This window comes from Aphelocoma coerulescens, chromosome 1 (genome assembly GCF_041296385.1).
Source record: "Aphelocoma coerulescens isolate FSJ_1873_10779 chromosome 1, UR_Acoe_1.0, whole genome shotgun sequence".
In the NCBI taxonomy this organism is placed as follows: domain Eukaryota; kingdom Metazoa; phylum Chordata; class Aves; order Passeriformes; family Corvidae; genus Aphelocoma; species Aphelocoma coerulescens.
In genome coordinates, this window is record NC_091013.1 from 85,760,063 (window position 1) to 85,779,576 (window position 19,514).

At 39.6% G+C, this 19,514-nt stretch overlaps 1 protein-coding gene across 5 annotated transcripts in view; it reads left to right on the plus strand.

Annotated features, from left to right (window-relative positions):
- NOX4 (NADPH oxidase 4) overlaps nucleotides 1-19,514 on the plus strand; it is a 116,580-nt gene that overhangs the window by 37,661 nt on the left and 59,405 nt on the right. For all 5 annotated transcript variants that reach the window (XR_011150978.1, XR_011150979.1, XM_069015593.1 and 2 more), the window contains one exon: nucleotides 6,491-6,551. Coding sequence is in view for 3 of the 5 variants with exons in the window: in XM_069015593.1 (XP_068871694.1) it covers nucleotides 6,491-6,551 (61 nt within the window). In the remaining 2 variants the exon portion in view is untranslated. The remainder of the gene's footprint in view (nucleotides 1-6,490; nucleotides 6,552-19,514) is intronic.

The following is a 19,514-nucleotide window of genomic DNA, read 5'->3' on the forward strand; positions in this document are numbered from 1 at the left end:
GCTGCTTGCTGAGCTGCTTGCTGGGAGTTGGCCCTACCATGGAAGGGCTCTGGCTGAAGCCATGGATATTTGAGGCATGGTGGTCTTGCCTTGATCATCCAGGCACCCTTGATACTTAAATCATGCTCCATGGTTAGGATTTCCCCACATTCAAGATGTTATGATATCATGTCTGCCAGTTAAATTAGGATAGCTGTAAGGCCAAGTCTCTAACAGGAAAAGCTTTTAACCAAAATCCAATCCATAAAATAACATGAAACAGAAACAAACAGGGACATTTTAAAAAATCTCCAAGCCTTTAAGGCAGAAATATGTTTTAAAGAATAACTCCACGTAGTAACTTTTTTTTCCTCTGAAATTTGCTTCTTACGTGATTAATTAGTTAAAGCAGGGATAGCCCAGTGTTACAGAGTTCACCTCCTATGAGTCAGACTGAAGTCTAGCTACTATTTTTTGGCTACCTTTATATAGCATGCCTGTGTTTATCATTACTCCTCTCCATTTTCTAATGTCAGAATGAATCATTTTAGGAATGCTTATAGCAGTTCTGTATGAAACCAGACAAGCTGCATCTTACTGAGCTTCCAAGGTTCACATTTTCTTGTCAGTTGACAGTTGAAAACCTTTTATTTCTTTTTTTCTCTTTTTTTTTTTTTTTTCCCTTTTAAAGGAGGAAAAATACATTGGTTGTGTTTAGTTCTTCTTTTTTTCCCCCCTCACTTCTGCCTCTCTTCCAAACATGCCAAGTCCCTAATATGTTTCTCTTGGTTTAGATAAGAGTTCATTGAGTCTGGAGCAAGGATGGACTGATGAATCAGGGTTTGCAGTGCAGCTGGTTCACCCTGGCAGGCAGGAACATGGGAACAGGGTCTCTGCACTGTTTGCAGTCCCTGCCAGAATATCTGCAAATCCATATAATGGATTTTTCCACAAAGTAAAAGGCTTCTTTAAAGCAGTTTCCTTTTATGTAAACAAATCCCACAACAAGCTTCTTAATTCCCCCAATCAGACACTTTGTTCTTCCAGCTGTAGCACAGATCTTCTTTGTAATTTTGTGCACTGTTCAGGCCACCTACTGCAGCACCAAACACAGAAGGTGATGTGTACTGTGTTGCAGTTTACTTGAGAGCAGTATCTCCACTGGAACCTGTGAGGAGCTTTCTTTGCAGAGCCACTAGGGGTATGTAACTTGGGCATCCCTTTCATCTCCTTTCTTCTGATCACAGATATTCCTCAGTGTTATCCTGGTGCATGCATTAGTGTTTCTGTGATAGCCAGTAACCAAAACTTAACACCTCTGTAAAGAGGCTTCACAGTTCTTATGGTAGAGGTGCACAGAAGAACTGGAAGCATTTAGGAATTAACTTTTTATTTTCTTGCTAGTTTGATGTTGTCTCACCCCACTGCCTGCACCCCAAGGCCTAAAAAGAGTATTTTAAAATACTGAATAGTATTTAATAACATTAAAATAGCTTCAGTAATTTTTGTCTTGTTTCTTGTTCTGGACAGGATTTTTGACTAGGAGTACATAAACAGTGATGTTAAATATTCAGGGTACTCTGAGCTAGAAGCACAGATGTTCATAACATAGTTTTCAGTTGCTTTATGCTGGGCTCTCATGCACAGATTTCTCCACTGCTCATCACCTGGAGCAGATGATTGTGCTGGTATAGAATCATAGAGTCACATAGGTTGGAAAAGATCTAACCCAGCACTGCCATGTCCACCACTAACCCAGGTCCCTAAGCACCACATCTGCACGTCTTTTGAACGCTTCCAGGGATGGTCACTCCACCACTTCCTCAGACAGCCTGTTCCAATGCTTGACCACTGTTTTGGTGAAGAAATTTTTCCTAATACCCCATCTAAATCTCCCCTGGTGCAACTTGGGGCCATTATACAGTGGCTATAAAATAGAACTGCTGTGATCTAACAGTAATTAGTTTGCTCACTTTGCATTCATATAAAAGCAAGGCAGAGGACAACAGAGAACTTTTATCACAATATAAAATTATTAAATAAAATGCATTTCAAGTATGTATTATTCTAGTAGTGCATTATGAATTAAATTATTCAGTTTATTAAAATTACCATCTAAATCTTGACATAGAGACAGATAGTAGAGCTGCAGTTACTGGTGAATGTAATTAATTTGGTGGTTTATAAGCATAAAGTTCTCCAGGGATTGTTGCAAAATCCCTGTGTGATAACTTGCATTTGTATTCCGACTTAGCTTGAAGCAAAAAAGGAAAAAATATATGGAAAGTTGTTCTTTTATCATGATGTAGATCAACTTGTATTCTCTAAATTTTGCCTACATGTAAAATACTAATTTTGTTGAATGTGAAAATATATACAAAAATTGGCATTGTAAACTGAGGAAAGTCTTCCATCTTACTTAATGCTAAGAACATACTTTGGTTTCTCTGAGGGTGTAAATCTGCACAGCTCTATTAAATTTAACAGGATTCCTTTGCTTCCAGTTGTTTTTGGAGAAGGGCCAAATGCAGGCAGATAACCTGATAAATGTAGACATTCATACCCGTAAAATCTTTCACTTGTTAAACGTGTAGATCACTTGAGGTTAGAATAAGGTGAACATTACTTCATGTAATTTCAGTATCTGCAATAGTTAATTTGTGTATCATAGCATTTTAATCAAATGAGTGTGGCAAACAAGTTCAAAATGTGGGAAGAACTACTGAAAAGCACTTGTGACCTTTAGTTTAACGATGTCTACTCTCCCTTCTCATTACAGTCTATTCAAGTTAGTGATTTCCCTTTTTGGAAAACAAGGTTGATTTAAGGAAAAGGGCCTAAGATAAAGTTGTGGGGGTTTTTTTTGTTTGTTTGTTTTAAGATTGACTAATCTTTATACTTTTCCACTGGGCAGTGTACTGGGCAATAAAGGAAAAGTAAGGGGCTGCATGTAACCCTCAACATAGCACAGTGGATTGTTTCCTAGGGCTCCCAGATTAAGAGCAGAAGGGGGAAATCCAAATGGTGTTTGCCAAAACACAGTTCCAAAATAATTTTGTTTTTGTTCACCGCTTCAGAGAGGGCAGGATGCATTCCAGATGCCACTTTGGCACACCTTTATTTAGTCAATAACCCCAGGTGCGTGATGGGAATTGTCTGCCTGGAAAGGAGCTCAGCAGAGAGTGGCCAGGGAGTCCTGGTGAACCCCGAGGTGACCCTGAACCCACAATGTGCCCTTGCAGCAGAGAGAGCCAGCAGCTTCCTGGGCTGTACGAGACAGGATGTCACCAGCAGATGGAGAGAAGTGAGCCTTCTCCAATCAGTGACAGATTTGGGGCTCTGTGTCCAGTTCTGGGCTTCCCAGTGCAGGAGAGACATGGATGTTATGAAGCACAAAGAGTCATGAGGATGATTAAGGAACTGGAGCATCTCTGAATATGAGGAGAAGCTGAGACAGCTAAACTGAGGGACAAGTGAAGAAAACAGAGTTAGTCTCCTCAGAGGCACCCAGTGACAGGACAACACAAACTGATTTACAGGAAGTTTCATCTGGACCTCAGAGAAACCCCACTGTTTCTCTGAGGGTGGCACAGGTTGTCCAGATAGGCTGTGGAGCATCCATCCTTGGAGGCATTCAAAGCACAACTGAAAACTCTCCTGGGCCACCTGCTGTTGCAGACCCTGCTCTTGCAGGGGGATTGATGTAGCCAATCTCCAGAGGTGCATTCTAGTCTCAGCTATCATATGATTCTGTGATTTCATGAAGGTTAAATATAGAAGAGAATATATCATTGTACTTCATTACACATTCCCAGTGGTCTGTTAATAACACAGGAAAATTTACCCACTTTCATGATTAAACTTCTGAAAAACTGTCTTTGAATATTTCTTAAGCTTCTGGAATATATTCTCCAACAGTCTGGAAGAAGCCAGTGTTTGGAGTCTTAACTGTGTTTACAGAAATGAAAGAGGTAAAATAAGTGTTCTGTGCACTAAAAACATATAAATACAAATTTCAAAGTTAAAATTATAGGCACATAGGAAAGTCTGAAAGTCAGAAGAGGCCTGTGGAGGTCATCTGGTTCAACCTTCTGGTGCAAAGGCTGTAGATTAGATTTTTCAGGGTCGTGTGAAGCTGAATTAGCAGGAGAAATGGTACCATTTCCCTGGCCGCCTATGCTATGATGCAGAACACTTCTCTTATACCCAGATGAAATTTCCCCTGAAATAACTTGTGCTCCTGGACTGTTGTTTTGTCAAAGTTTGTATCCCCTCGGGTTGCACGGTGCTGAAGGGAGAGAGCGTCTTCATCTTCTCTATAGCTGTTTTTTTAGTTATTGGAAGTCAGACATCTCCCCAAACCTTCTCCTCTTTGGGTTACCCAAACACATTCCCATATTGACCCCTCTTTGAATGTCAGGTTGCCCAATCCTCTCACTGCTTCGGTGGCCCTTTGCTGGATCACCTACGTTCTTTCTCTCTTTTAAACTGGAGGAAATTCACTCCATGTAGCCCAGATTGGCATGTTTCTTCTGGTAAGATTTAGCAGCACAATGAGATTTTTCCAGACCTCTATGAGGATCTCTCATACTCAGTTAGAAGTACCAAAATAGGTTTCCTAAGGTCTAAAGAGAAATAAATCACATTTTTATTGGATAACTTTTCAGGGTAGTGCAGAAAAGAGTTAGTCATGGGGTGATGTAAAGTATAACAGGTTTGAGCCTCTTCTGGCTGGAGACAAGAGGTATTCTGACATTAACTTCATGGAAGTAGGGAATTACAAATGATTTTATAAAAGATGTGCTGAACTGGGACTGTGGATATTTGGACTAAGAAAATCAGTCAGTGTCCTGTGAAACACAGAGAGCCCTGGGGCAGTCCAGAGTGAAAAATAAACCCTACAGAAGCCTCCAGGAGAACAGACCTTTTTGGTGCCAGTGTACAACTTCCCACCTGAGAGGCTGCTTACCTGCTTTTATATGGAGAATTAGTCTTGATATTTTTGTTGAAAGATACTACAACAAGACATAGAAAACACTGGCCTTGTGTGAAGTTTGTCTGCATTCCTCCCTCTTGATGCTGCTATTCTTTGAAGGCTAAGACTTGCTGAAATATTTGGGACTGTGGGTTTCTGTAGCTCATTTTTATAGAAAAACTTGAAAGATGATAAGGAGTTACATATAAGTCTGTCTAGTAATCAGTAGTTGTAAAAAGATTGCTCTTCCCCCTCAGGAAAATGGAGTGATGAGCCGGGACTTTGTATTCCCTGTTTAGGTTTGCCAAAATAGGGAAAATACTAACCTTTTACCTGTGTCTGCTGCTAAATACAGAACTGATAGGCACTGATTCTCAGCCCTGAGGTCAGTGGTTTCACACTGTCCAGAACAGATTTTCTTGGGAACGCTAATGGCAAAGGTCCAGAACAGAGCCAAGAAATGTCTTCATACGCTTGGCACATTTTTGGCGCATGGATTTTCTACCTGGGCCCCTTTTATTTATAATATAGATATGTTCCTTGAATTTAAGGCCTTCCTTCAGAATTTCTGTCTGTCTTTAGTAGTAGAAAAAATAAGAAAAGGGACAGAGCATCATATGTTGGGTATTGGTTTCATGATAGAGCTTGGATTGACCATTAACAGCTTCTAAGGAAGGGATCAAAACTCAGGAGTAATATCTGTTATCAAAAAGGAAACCAGTGGTGTTGGTTTATAGAAGGAAAGTGAAGAATCTTTTCTTGAGTGATAGTTGCTTGTCCTGTTTATGTGAGCAATCGTTTGGTATACTGGCTGTGCAGGCAGTGCATTTGAAATGTCCCTCTAGCTAGCAAGGAATGAAACTGAGGGCGCTCCTTAGTGCTTGGCTGGAGGTTTTTAGATACATGATGTGGATAAGATTGTAAGTGATAACATTCCTGTGTTGGTAGTGACAATCAATAGCCCTGAGGTGAGGGCAAATATGTAGAGTGAGAGAATGGTGGCTGCAAAGTGATTTTTATGATGCACCATGCAATCTGGTGCTTTTCCTTTGCAAACTGTAAGCTCTTGTGAAGTGCAGCAAAATCTCAGCTTCCATTTAGAAGGCATCAGTTGTATGAGAATGATCAGCTTGAAAACATGGGCCTTGACACTCAAAAGCAAAAGTCTCTCAAATGCCTTAAGATTGGTGGGGCAGTTCCTGATTTTGAATGATTTGTCAATAGTAGAGGAGTATTTCCATTCTATTATTCTATGATCTTGCTAAGTACTCCTTAGTGAAGTGGCTGTTCCAAATCACACCCCCAAGCAAGCATCCAGACTCCTCTGGGACCAGAAGAAATGGTTAAGTCTGAATGTATGCTTGGCTTCCCCAACTGTATTGGTGATAGACTTGCTTTTTAAAGAGTACAGCTGCTGGTGAGGCTGCTCAGGAATGACCTATTTGCACTGGGTTCTGTCTTAACAACTGTATTTTGAATGCATTTTGTTATTATTTGTTACTCAGAAGTGGTGCTTAATATATTTAATATTTTTAGTGCCCTACAGATACCAAAGCAACGTTTGGGGTCCACCTAAAAGTAGTAGGAGACTGGACAGGTATGTAGAAAAACAATTCCTCTTCAGAGACAAATGCCTTTACTTGAACTGTTTCATTGTCTGGCTTCAGCACACTGTGGTGTATTCTCAGTAGATACTGTTCATGCTTATTTTCCCAAAGTTGTTTTTATAACATTCTTGATGCAATCCCTGCTTTATTCAGATGTACAATTTCTTCAAATAACGTGTTTTTTCCAGCTACTAACAGATCTTCTGATTGAACTGTAATCATTTTCAGCGTTCCTCCATTTCTGCCTCTTTTTCTTGTTTTGGGGTAGCCTGCTATCCCTGTGTGGTGCAGTGCCTCTGTACATAGTAGTGTCTGCAGAAATGCTGAAACGTGCAGCTCCCAGATAAGCGGATTTTGATGCCAATGGTTTGGCTTGCAGCCAGGTTAATTAACGCCTGTGGTACCCTGAGATTACAGGTTTGCTTTCATGCTCTTCCATGCTCTTCCATTGCTCTTTGAATGTCCTCCAGACCAGCGGTGTAAACCAGGATTCCCTGCAGACGAGAATGGCAATTTGGTGCTCCCTGTGACAGTTGTATACTCAAGTGATAGCTGTCCTTATTCCTTAGCATCTGCCTTTGTTCTTGCTCAGCATAGCATTTCCTTGTAAGGAAGACAGATACACAGCGGGGTCTGGTTCATTTCTTATGAAGAAATGTTCTCCATGTTAATTTGTATCAGCTTGTGTGTTTGTGGAATTGAGCCAAATGAGCTTGTCACCCTAAAAGGGATTAGACCAATGCAGATAGTAAGTGTATGCATATTTGTTGAACTTTCTTAGTCTGGCTGCATAATTGCCTCTGCAAGACTTCAATAGGCAAAGGCTGAGAGGGCAATGCCATATGCACCTGTATTCCGTAATCCCCCTGATTTTCTCTTCTTGCTTGAAGCGTTGGCCAGACAGGGGAAGATTAGCCTCTGGTCAGCCTCAGAATGATGGCTCTTTTGTTGTTAACCATCATTCCTACATGGGAGATGACAGCAGGCTATTTGGAAAAGTGGGATGGAGAAGTACTAGCTAAATGAGTTTTCCAAAATAAGTGGCGTCTTTAAAGTTTTCTGATTAACTCCATGGTGCGAATTGCTCTCTTTTAGGATTTAAGTATTATTCTCCCAAGTCAATATCTATAGTCTCCACTGAGAGGAAGGTCTGTCTGGGTTGGATTGTGTGAGATTCAGGACACTGTCACATTACAGAAACCATTTATTGTAATAGTTTGCTAAACAGAGATATCTCTCCCAGTGTCAAATGTGCTGGTGAGCAGCAGATGGTTTACCCAGCCCTTTATGCTGCATCAGTACCATGGAGCCCTGTTCTCACTTGTTCCCTTAAGCCCTGTGACAATTAATAGTCTCTAATCTGCTGACTGTTTGAGGAAGGATTATTGTATTTGCCACATTCCTTACTATCTTTCTTAAGCATGCTCTAAAGGCTGCTTCTGCAGACAGGATATCAGACTGGAGGAGTTTTTATGAGACATACTGTCACTTGAGCTCTTTTCATGACCTATTCTCTCAGCCTTTATCCTATTTATTAAAATTGTCTTTTGTATCACTGTTTCCCATTCCTGACAGTTTATACCTGACACCAAAGAGACTTGACAATTTATTTCAGAGAGCTCAATTACAAGCCTAAATTAAAAGGATGCAAAAGAGATGCAGGTATGCCATGAAATGCAGAGAAGAACTGGTTAGTTGAAGTATTTCTTCTCTGGACAGCTTTAGCTTCTGCTACCTGCACCAGGCAGATGTGGTGCAGGAACAATTTCCTGCCACTACCTGTAAGGACAGGAGAGGGGGTACAGGTTGCTGGCAAACCAGTTCTGCAAGTTGTTTTGGGTCAAGTCTCTTAACACTGTCTCTGACCGATATTTTGAAAATGTAATAGAATACCTTGTTTTGTAGGTTGGGAAAGCAACTGCATGTCAAGAGAAAAGGGGTAATAGTATTTTCAACCCCTGATGAGAAGTTGCTGTTGATAGAAAGTCATTTATTGCCCATATCCCAGTGTATATAATTTTAGATTTCATATAAAATAAGCTGGAAGAAGCGGCTTTTGGAAAAGTCAGTCATTCTAGAAATAAGGCTTTTCATAGGAGCTGATACTTAGTAGATTTTCAGGCAATACTGTTATTTGCTTTTTAAAACCAACTATTTGAATAATGGAAAATGTAGGACAGAAAAGTAGGTAAGAGAGGAAGGAACTCCAGAAACAGTAGCTCTGAGACCTTTGCAAACCAGCTGGTAATCTAGACCCCCTGTTCCATGCTCCATTCAAACAAAATGGTGCCATCTGAGCTTAGAAGAGCTGAGAATCTGCCCTCCTCGGAAGCAGATTTGGATAAAAGCACAAATTTCCCTTCCATTATGTAGGCACTCCAGTTTTCCTTTTCCAATACAAATCGGAGATCTTCTATTTCTTACCCATGTTGTGGTGGTATTAATAACTGTATAGTGCTTAATTTTCATGTTCATGACAGAAAACAGACACACAGGCACTGATATTGCTGTAATGTGCCCTCAGATGCCTTTGTAGCACATTTTTTCATCTGAGATGATTCCCATTGCTCCCTTTGTAGACCTCTGACCTGTTTATATGTCTAGTTTAGGATGATACAAGCTAGGCCCCAAGCATACCTTTTTCTCTTTGTTCATTGTAAAGAGTGTCTATCTGTCTATCTATCTATCTCTATATCTCATTGCCTCAGAGGTAGGTAGTTTAGTTCATTCGCAACTGGTTGTGATTTTTCCCACATAAAGGTTTCTAATTTGATTTTTCCTTCCATCTTTTGCCACGTGCCATGGGGAACAGCTATTAGAGACCTCCCTAAAAATGGGTTTGTGATTATGCACTTGCTATCCTTGTGCTGACATGTGGCTGCTTAAGCCAGCACCTATTGTATTAACAAAACATTCCATGGCACTGTATAACCTGGCTTTGGAACATTGCTTAGTTGGCCAGTCAGGACTTGAGTGCCCAAGTTAGGATGTGTTTACAGTGGCTGATCTGTGGTGATTGCACTTGTGCAGGTTGGTTTAGCCCCGTGGCACAGAGCTAAGTCAGCCTGGCTTCCTCAAGCTGAGCTGGTGGACGCTTAAATCCTACAGTAACATCGAGGGTCCTGCAATGATTCACACACTGGTCAGAGCTGTGAGATACATGGATGAGCTAATAAGCTGATCTTTTTACTGCCCACCCCCTCTAAATACCTGGTTTGTTCTGCTTCTCTTGGTATCTGTGGTCACCTGTTTTTCCTTCAGCTTTGAAGTAACTGTTGGCTTAGTATTTACAACAGGATTTTTTTCAAGGTTTTTTTTGTCCCACTTACTGTCTAGTTTGTCCTTAGTGTTGTCATCTATCAGCCTTATGTCTCTTCTGTCCTTGCTACTGCCTCAAGTACTACTGCTTGTTTAGTTTTAAAGCTGACATTTCATCTGGCATCTCTGGAGGGAAAAAGAGAGGCCATGGGCCATGCCTTGCATCCAACAACTTGACAGCAGTGAAAAAAGACATGGCAGTGTATCAAGACAATGTGTCTCATTCACTAGACTAACTTCAGGGTGTGAGACAGAAAGTGATATTGATGATGCAGAATTAACAGGCTTCAGGAGCTGTGCAGTGTGTTTTTGTGGAAAACAAATACATAGCACTCAGAGGTGCTGAGGTGAACTGCATGCCTTAAGGCAGTGAAACATTGCTGTTATGTTGCAGTGTGTTGCTAGTACAAATTGATGTGGGACTGTGTTTAGAACACTGCTGCTGTTCTGCGCTCTACAGTAATTTTTATAATTTCCATCTTGTAGTGGCATCATCCTGCTGGGTAGTTGTGTATGTTCCTAGAGACATTTGCAAGGCCTGTCCTGAGCAGCGTGATATTTATTGTGGGGATGCCATAAGAGCACTTGAGTACCACCATTGAATCTGAGAGTTCGGTCTGCTAGGTTACTAAATGTCACGGCAGCAGGAGGTGGTGATGTGTGCAGGAACTGTCCACATAGAGCCAGAACAGACAGATTATGGAGTACTGATCTGCTTCACCCTCATAAAGTCCAGCTCTCATCAGAAAATATGTATCTTTGCTTAATTCTTTGTGCTACAGATGAGGTTATGCTTGGTCACTGGGTCATTCAGGTACAGGTTACCTTATTTTGAATCCTGACATGGTATGATGGGAATTTTTGTCCCATATTGTCACAGTCCTTTTTCTGGAAGGTCCAGCTTTGAAGCAGGAAGTTTCAGGAGGGAAAAACAAACAAACCATTTTTCAGTTAAAAACAACAACTTTCCAGAACATGACAAATATATGAAAACATGGATCTTGTTTAACTCCCTATGGAGTAAGACCTGAGACAGCAAACAGTACACACCCCAAATTACTTGTTTTTAAACAGAAAAAAAAAAAAAAGGAGGCAGTTGTTTGGGATTTTGGAGCCTGACTAAGGATTTTTCTCCTGTTGACCAGAAGAAGAAAATGACATACCTTTTAAGTGCCTCTGAAGGAAGAATGATCTGAACATTCTAGTCTGGGAGAGTTTGTCAGTAGTATCTGCATGACCTTGTTAAGCCCTTGCATCTCCTGATTTAGAGGATGCCTGAAGCATCCCAAGGCTGTGCATTCCTGTGCTTACCTGGAATTTATCAGCAAGTGTAGGATCTAGCAAAGAAGCAGTATTTTGTGTTCAGTAATCGTGAGAACAGTTTTAGATATATTGAAGTAGTAGATCACTCAGTCAGTATCTACTGTATTGTTAGTGGATCTTGATTCTGTCTGGAGGAATGTGTGGAGCAGGAGATGACAAGAAGGAATAATAAGACTACAAAGTCTGCCCACAGGAAGTGACAAAGTTGTCCCAGGTTCACTGTAACTGCTACTGAGTTTCTTTAAAAATATCTACTCACTGGTGATGAACAGTTGGTCAACTCTTTTGCTATTACCTCAAGCTCTGTTTGATTTGGGCCTTTTCCATTCCATAGTAACATTTTTTTGTGTTTAGTTATTCCATGAGATTCCTGGCAGGGTGTAAAGGTGTTAATGACATGCTGCTGTCAGTTGTTCCAGCAAAATTGGTGTGTGGTTTTGGAAGAACAGGACAGAAATGAGATAGGTGTTATTTTCCACTGTTAGATTTTATGACTAACAATTTTTGTATTGTCAGGGAATCTTACTTGCACTTCTGAGGAAGATAGCAGAGCTGAATGCTAAAAAGGTTTAATTGTGTTTCCTTTTAATATAATTTGACATTAGAAATAAAATAATACGGTTACTTTACTGGGAAGCTAATATGCCTTAACAGTATAATTAGCCATAGTGCACTGTAAAGAATACTGATTTTATTCTTCATTGCCATTAACATTCATTATTTATTTATTCCTGAAAAAAGCACAATAAAAGGCAGGATTAAGAGATTGAAGAAAAAGGAGAACAGATTTAGTTTACTGACTAAAAGGGGCTGAAAGCCCTTTTCCTCTGATTAAAGAACTAATGCTGAAGGTGAACACATCTGAATTTTTGGCTCCAGACCTGGATTGTTTTACATTAGTTGAACTCCAGCTGACTTAGTACCAAAAACAGTGTAACTTGAGTCAAATCCAATTTGAACAGTTAATGAGTTTTACGTCTAGAGGGAAAAAAGATATTTGGGTGAGAAAGCTGCATTGAAGGAAATTTTCTCCTACATAAAATCCTTTCTTGATGCATCCTATTATTTGTAAACTTCCACCTTTTTGCATATCCCAGGCACTTTTTAATCCTGTGATGATTATAGAAAATGACATGGCTTAATGATGTAAATTTATTTTTATCCTTTGACACATTATGCACTGGACGTGTGGATGCTGCTGTAGTTAAGAACTGATCGGAGATCACAAGGTTGCAGGATTTCTTGTCATGCCTCAGATGTTTTCAGCACTGTTAGGAACTACAGGAGAGAAGCCTGTGGAGCACATTAGCATGTAGCAGCTGATAGAATCAGAATGAATGTAGTTAAAAAAAAGCAAGAAGCTGCTCTCCACTTTGAAAATAGAATTACAAGAGAGAAAAACTCTAGGACATGTATTTGAGTGGCCTGCCAGGCATATTTCTGGTTTTGTAATCACTGTGTGCTGTGTTTGCCTACTTAAGAAGGCAAGTTGCTGTTCTGGAGTTGCCTGTGTCTCACCATTTTTCTGTTGATTTTTGCTTAGGGAAGTCCCATTCTTACGTAGTTTCTGTGCAGAGGTACACAGCTGCTTCAAGCACTGAATATACAAAGTTTGGCTGAGTTTTCACGTTCCTTCATGTGAGCATGGTTTCTAGAGAAATACAAGAGTTCATTTCAAAATACCAGCTCTTCATGCATACCTGCACTTCCCTAGGGGATTCTCTTAGATGCCGTCCAAGTTTTGCTGTAGAATCCCTGCCAAATGTCTAGCTTTGTTCCCAGTTTATTGTTGGTTCTCCCTTGGGGACAGAAGAAAAAAACAGACACGTTTCAAATTTGGAATTTTGAGTTGCCACATTTTAACTAAAAATTGTTGGTTAAAATATCTTAAAAGTAGATTTGAAATGGCTCTTTTTGGGATCCTCTTTTTACAGATTGTAAAAATTGACATAGTTAATGAGGAAAAATCTATTTCAGCTTTAGAACGTAAAAAAATTTGGAAGAACTTGTGTAGGAACTGTAGATATTTATAAATTTTATGATCAGAAGGAACAGTTATCTTTACATGCTCCCAACTCCTGCATGATGCTTGATAATTTCTCAGGATAATTTCTGTACAGAAGTTAACATAGGTGAAACCCAAACCTTGGGGTTGTTGTATTCTGCAGAGTTTTCAGCTTCAATATTTCATGGGTTCTTTTTGTCCTCTTTGTGAAAGTGAAGCTCAACTTTGTGATGATTATAAAACTTAGTAAGTTTTTTCCCATGTTTTTCTTTAATTCCTTTCTCTTTTTTCCTTTTTTCCTCATTTCAGGGCAAGAGCCACTACTAGGAAGTGTGTGTACATTTTAGTTGTTGCGCATTTGTGTGCAAATATATACAGAAAATGAACATGGCACCTTTGAACCTTCTATTTGGTTACCTGTTGTATTAAATCCAAGTTTTGACACCTTGTATTTGTCTGGTTCTTTGCTTCCTGCACCCTCTTGACTTCTAGAATTCTTCTGAAGTCCAGAAGCGGGTTTGCTTTTCAATTGCAGTCTTGTTGATTTGGGCTCTGGTGTGATTTAAAGTGTAGCTCTCTTTTGCATGAAGACCACCAGTAATGGTGGTGGTTGACCTGTCACGTTACCTTGTATTGCACCTTATTCCTTGGTCCCTACTACCTGTCTGCTTATTCCTACTGGTGCTTGGATTGGAAGGGAGAGAGGGGCCATCACTTTCTCAGAATTTGTTCTGTGCTCAGCAGTTAATTCTGTGGGAGTTGATTAAAATGCCCACAACATTGCAAACATCATCATGAGCACATAACATGGTCAAATGAGGTTTCTTATTTCCACGACAAACATCATATAACTGCTTGTTGGCATAGTATTAGCACTGAAGTTCTAGTTAGGCTATCCCATCTCCTTTATTGCAGTATTTTTTCTCACTCTTTCCCTAAGTATATTTACTCCACTTTTTGTGAGCCACATGTCCTTACACTGAATTTCAGTCATCCTTGAAAGAGGAGTTACCTGTTCCAAAATGTCCTTCTTTTCCAAAATGCATTAAAATCAATGCTGGTCTTGTTTGTGGGAAGCAAATCCTATGCTTCAAATTCTATCTTCAGTTCCTACAGTCCCTTGCAACTCATCTTTGCATTCATGTGCGACCCCCTCCTGTTGCTCAGTCTTGTCCTTTGACTTTTGTATATGCATTGTTTCTCAGATGCATCAAGTACTAGCTGGAGAATTTGAGTTTCACCATAAGGAAACAGTTTCTGATCCAGGAATTTGTAAAGGGCATCTTGCAGCCACAGCTCTCTTTTGCCTCAGTCCTTCCTTGGAGAAGGATCTCTTTAAATCATAAATATTAATAAAAATCTGCCACCAACCAACTGTATAGTTATCAAGTGCAAAAATAGGATTCCAGTGTGTGTGGTAGCCTCAAAAAAGTTGACTTCTTCCTTTAAAGAAACAAATCAAACCAAACCTCAGAACTTGCACTGAAAGCACCGTGTCATCAGAACTGGCCAACAGCAAGTTTCCACAGCTTCTGCAAACAGATATTTTGGTATCTGCTATGAACAGAAGAGTTTGGTTTAAAATTTTTATGGCTACACATTTTATATGAATCACACACAAAAATACATCACAGCTCTGTACTCAACTTTGAACCTCGTGGTCTTATGCCTCAAAGTTTGGATACCGTAGAGCAGAACACAGAGCTGGAGGTAAATTCCTAGTGGGAATGGAGTCAGACTGCCAGTGCAATCCATGTTTTATTATAAAGTCATCCTTTTGTGAGAGTCCACTAAATTAATTTGTAATTAAGACCCAATTTTTTTCCTTTCATCAGGTCTTTAAATTACAAAAGGCAGTGAGGCAGAAATGCTTTAAATATAATATACTATAAAGTTTATGATGCAGCAACGTAAATTAATTATTAGTGCATCCCAGTTTTGAGGGAGACTTGAAATGATGGCTGCTACATGCTGAATGTGGCATTTCTTAGTGAGACAAAGGACTCAATTATCTCAGTATTAACTAAGTGCTGTGAGGGGAAACTGTAGGAGGGAATTCATAGCCTGGAAATCACTTTCCAAAATGCAAAGGAGACTGCATTGTCATACATGGAGTAGACTGTGCTGTGGCAGCAATAAATAGCCCTTTGGTATGAAGTGCAGCAGCTGATGGGCCGGGTGCAGTGTGTATTTTGTTTCACTGATATTATAACCCACATTTCTGCAGCTCTGGCATGTTCCTGTTCTTCCTCTTTCTTTAAAGCTTTTTTTTTCCTCAAAATGGGGACAAAGTGTCAGAGCTTGTTTCAAAAAGGATATAATTACTCTTCTTATTTGTGACATTTGAAGCAGATAAAACTGAAGTACGTTGTAATGACATAGTATTTCATGAGAGGGAGATTTTGCAGGGAGAAGTAATATCTTTCATTAGATCAGCTGAAACAGCTGGAAAAAAACAGGTTGTCTTCCAGTCATGCAGTGTCTTCAGCAGGTTTGACAACAATGCAGCAAAGTCAAAGCATAGAGAAGGGAATGAAATGACATTCCTGGCTACTTTGTAAAGCAAGTTTTTCCTTGAGAAATATGAGCAATAAAATTGCCTTGTAACTGAATAAAATATAATATATAACACCTCTTTTTTAAAAAAAAATGTTCATTTAACTTTTTAATAGAGAAATGCTAATTGTTTCTCAAAAAAATTGTATGGTCAAAAATACTGTCTGAAAGCCAAAAATATCACTTGTAAATGCTCTCCCCACTGCCTCTTAGAATTTGTATGTCTCCAGCTTTCTTTATCTTCTCTTGGCTGGGTTCCCAGCTTAGGGTATATTTGCTGTAATATGCCATGGTCTCACTCTCTCCTGGAGAGAGACACACTCACATCTTGGCAGACAGAGTGCAGTTCCTGGCAGGGAAACTTGAAAAGAGATGGGCATATGAGAAAACTTAACTATGACTTTCATGAAGTACTGCATTTTATTTATATATATGTGCCCACACATATCCCCAAACCTTCAGCATTTGGGTGTGGTTTTTAAATTTTAATACCTTTTTTCTCTTGTAATTTCAATATCTTTGATAAACAACAGTTTGATTGGAAATGTTTGACCATCTACAGAGAGTAAAATTTGGACAATGGTTTACAGAAAGCATCACTGTGTTTTTAGTAATTTGAAGGGACCCTGTTCTGTATGTAGAAGCTGATAACCAGTGGATGACTGCTTACCTGGAATCAGGAAATTTTTAAGATAAAATGTTAGTAAAACTTAAAACTGTAGTGAACTCCATGATCATGAATAAGAGAGAGTGCTTCTCTGCTGGGGAGAGAGCCTGGAAAGTCTGTGGATCCAAATAAACACATTAGTGTATTTATATATACTGGAGAAAGAGGCACTCAGTGGAAGTGACAGCAACTGCTTTCAGTGTTGAAGGGGGATTTTGGGGAGAGGAGGAGTTTCAGAGCTTATTGGCTATTTTGGGTATTGCTCAAGTGTCTGCTGTGAGGATTTTACTGTACTGTCAATGATAACAAGTAGTACACCTACAGCCTCCGAAAAGCCTCCTCATGTTACATGAAATTAAAATAAATCAGGGGGCAGTTGGTGCTCTTCACTGCAACAAGCAGCTTTAAGGACTATTTCTTGTCATAAATTTAACATATTCCCATATTCATTAAACACACTGTAAGTGCCATTTCCTCAAGGAAAATGCCACAGACACCCACGCACATTTCAAAGTCAAAGCTGTGGTGCTTTGCTGTGCTTTGCCAAGTGACTGGTGCCAGCCTGACGGCACAGGGCTTTCCCTCAAGGATTTCACTTACACTGTGTCAGCTGATTGTCTCTTGATCTTAGCTGTGACTGGTTTGAAAAAAGAAAAATTTGTAACTAAAGACATTTTTATAATTTCTGTTATTTGATGTTTTCATTTTTTAATGGGTTGAGGGGATTATGCTAATTGTGCCCTGTTATTAACAAGCATGGCAAATGAAATTTTCTCAGTGCAATTTCCAAAAAAAGCAGCAATTCCTTAATCCAAAAATTTTTAAAGACTATTTCTTTAGAAGTGTCCCATACTTCCCAGCACATATGCACCAGAACGTGCCATGTCTGCATGAAGTGGATTTTATCATTTCTGTGCTGTTATGTATTGCTGAGTTTGTGATGGTGCATTGATGTGTTGTTATACGCCAGGTCATGACTGGTAACTGATATCTAATGATAGTTTATACTTAGAGGAGTTGGAAAAATCACTTTTTCTGAAAAAGGTGTGCCAAGTTATTTCCTTACAGTGATGTGAGGAACTGTTTGATCCAAATCATGTTAAACCACTTGTTCTTTGTTCTGAAGAATAGTTATCAGTTTAGTATTGCATAGTAAAATTTTTCAGCTTTCCTCTCCCATTCAAGGCTGAAAATACTTTTTCTGTTGCCTTGAGTAATAACAGACTTTCTGTCATGTAAAAACATGTCTATTTAATATTTCATTATGTTCATAACATTATAGTTGAAGGATGGAGATGACAATCCAAGAGAAAATCCCACAGCATATTTTAACGAAAGTCTACACAAGAGCTACTGCTAAGTCAACAAATAAAGGTATTTGTAAGAAATTATGAATTAAAAATAAATGAAAACAACCCAGACTAGGTTGTATGTAGTAGTTTATATTCAGGCAGTTGTCCGTCTTAAGTTCTTGAGAATGACTTGTCTAATTCAAATACAAGAAGAAATAACAGAATTGCTCATATTGAGGTGAAATTAAACCATGCTTTGGATACATTTTCTGATACACTTGTGTGCATTACATTTTATCACCTATCAAAACAAAAGAGAGGAAAACAGTATCTAATGGTTCATTTCATTTGTCAGTGATTTGAACGATTTCCTGCTAAGGTTTTGATATTGCCTTTTGAGAGATGTTATAAGAAATAGAACCTCAGATGTGATTAGATCTTTGAAAAAAATATACATTTCTTCCCAGTGGATCATCCCCAGCTGACTAGCAAAATTTATATAGAAAATAGGATCCAGCTGAGCTCTGACCACATTATCCTGTGTTCTGCTTCAGTGTAACTAGTGCTTTTAGAGAAAAATTTGCATGTGGTCTCTGAAAGGGACAGGCAGCTGAAAACACGGGGGAAATGATTTTTGGATATCAGTGGAGTCCCTCAGTACCCTGTTTCTTCTTTTATTTCTTACTTGCACTCACACTGTTATTTCTAGCAGCTCAGTTCAGCTAAGTGTTTGGCTGGACAGGCATTTCCTGCACAGGGTGTCTGTCAGTGCTGTTCACTCCGAGCGCAGTATCCAGCGCACTGCAGCTTCCCCTCTGGCCCTCTGGGAACAACTTAGCACCTTCCATGCAGGTATTCACACATCTTGGCTGTGAGCAAGGCCAGGTTATGCCTGATGATCCCCCTAAGGTCAGCTAAGCCTCAGTGATTAGAAGCATCAGTGATCAGCAGCATGGCTCAAGGTTTCTGTTGGAGGGATGAGGGTTGGGCCATCTCTATTTTATATTCCAGGACTGTGAGTGAGGGTGAACTAACAAGGAAAACCCCATTCTCTTTTGCAAGCTCCTTTTTTCTTTGGCATTTCCCCTTCTCCCCCATCCTTGCCCCAACTGAGAGAAGCCAGTATTTAACCTGCCCAGGCTGTCTGAAGCTTATTGAAGGGCAGTGTCTTGCCTGCATATCTATCAGCTGAGTGGGGAAAGTTGTCTCCTAACCAGCTGTGTCCCTCTCATCAAACAGACATGGGTTTTCAGTTTTATCCAGGGGTGGCAATCAATGGGAACAGCACAAAATATTCCTATTCCATTTCTTTTCCATAAGCAGACTCGCTGATTATATCCTAGAATCATGGAATGGTTTGGGCTGGAAGGGACCTTAAAGATCATGTGGTTCCAGCCTTGGAGACACATAAAACCCAACTGAACATGGCCATGAGCAACCTGCTCTTTCTAACCACGCTTAGAGCAGGACTAGATAACCTCCTAAGATTTCTTCTGCCCTCAACTATTCTGTGATTCTGTGTAGTGATTAAACAGCAATTTATTTGCATATTTGAGAGAAATAATGAATCTGTGTCTGTATTAGTAAGAAGGTGAAATGATCCCGTGCTTACAGTTTAAATTGACCAAATAGGAATAGGCAAAAGCCCAAGAATGAGTTCACAGTGACTGGTGGCGGTTTTGTTATGGTACAGAATTTCAGTCTTGGATAAGATTAATTCCTTTATTTTGTGACTGCCATATAAATCTGTTTAATGAAAAGTTCTTGTAGCTTGTTCAAATGTATAAAATAT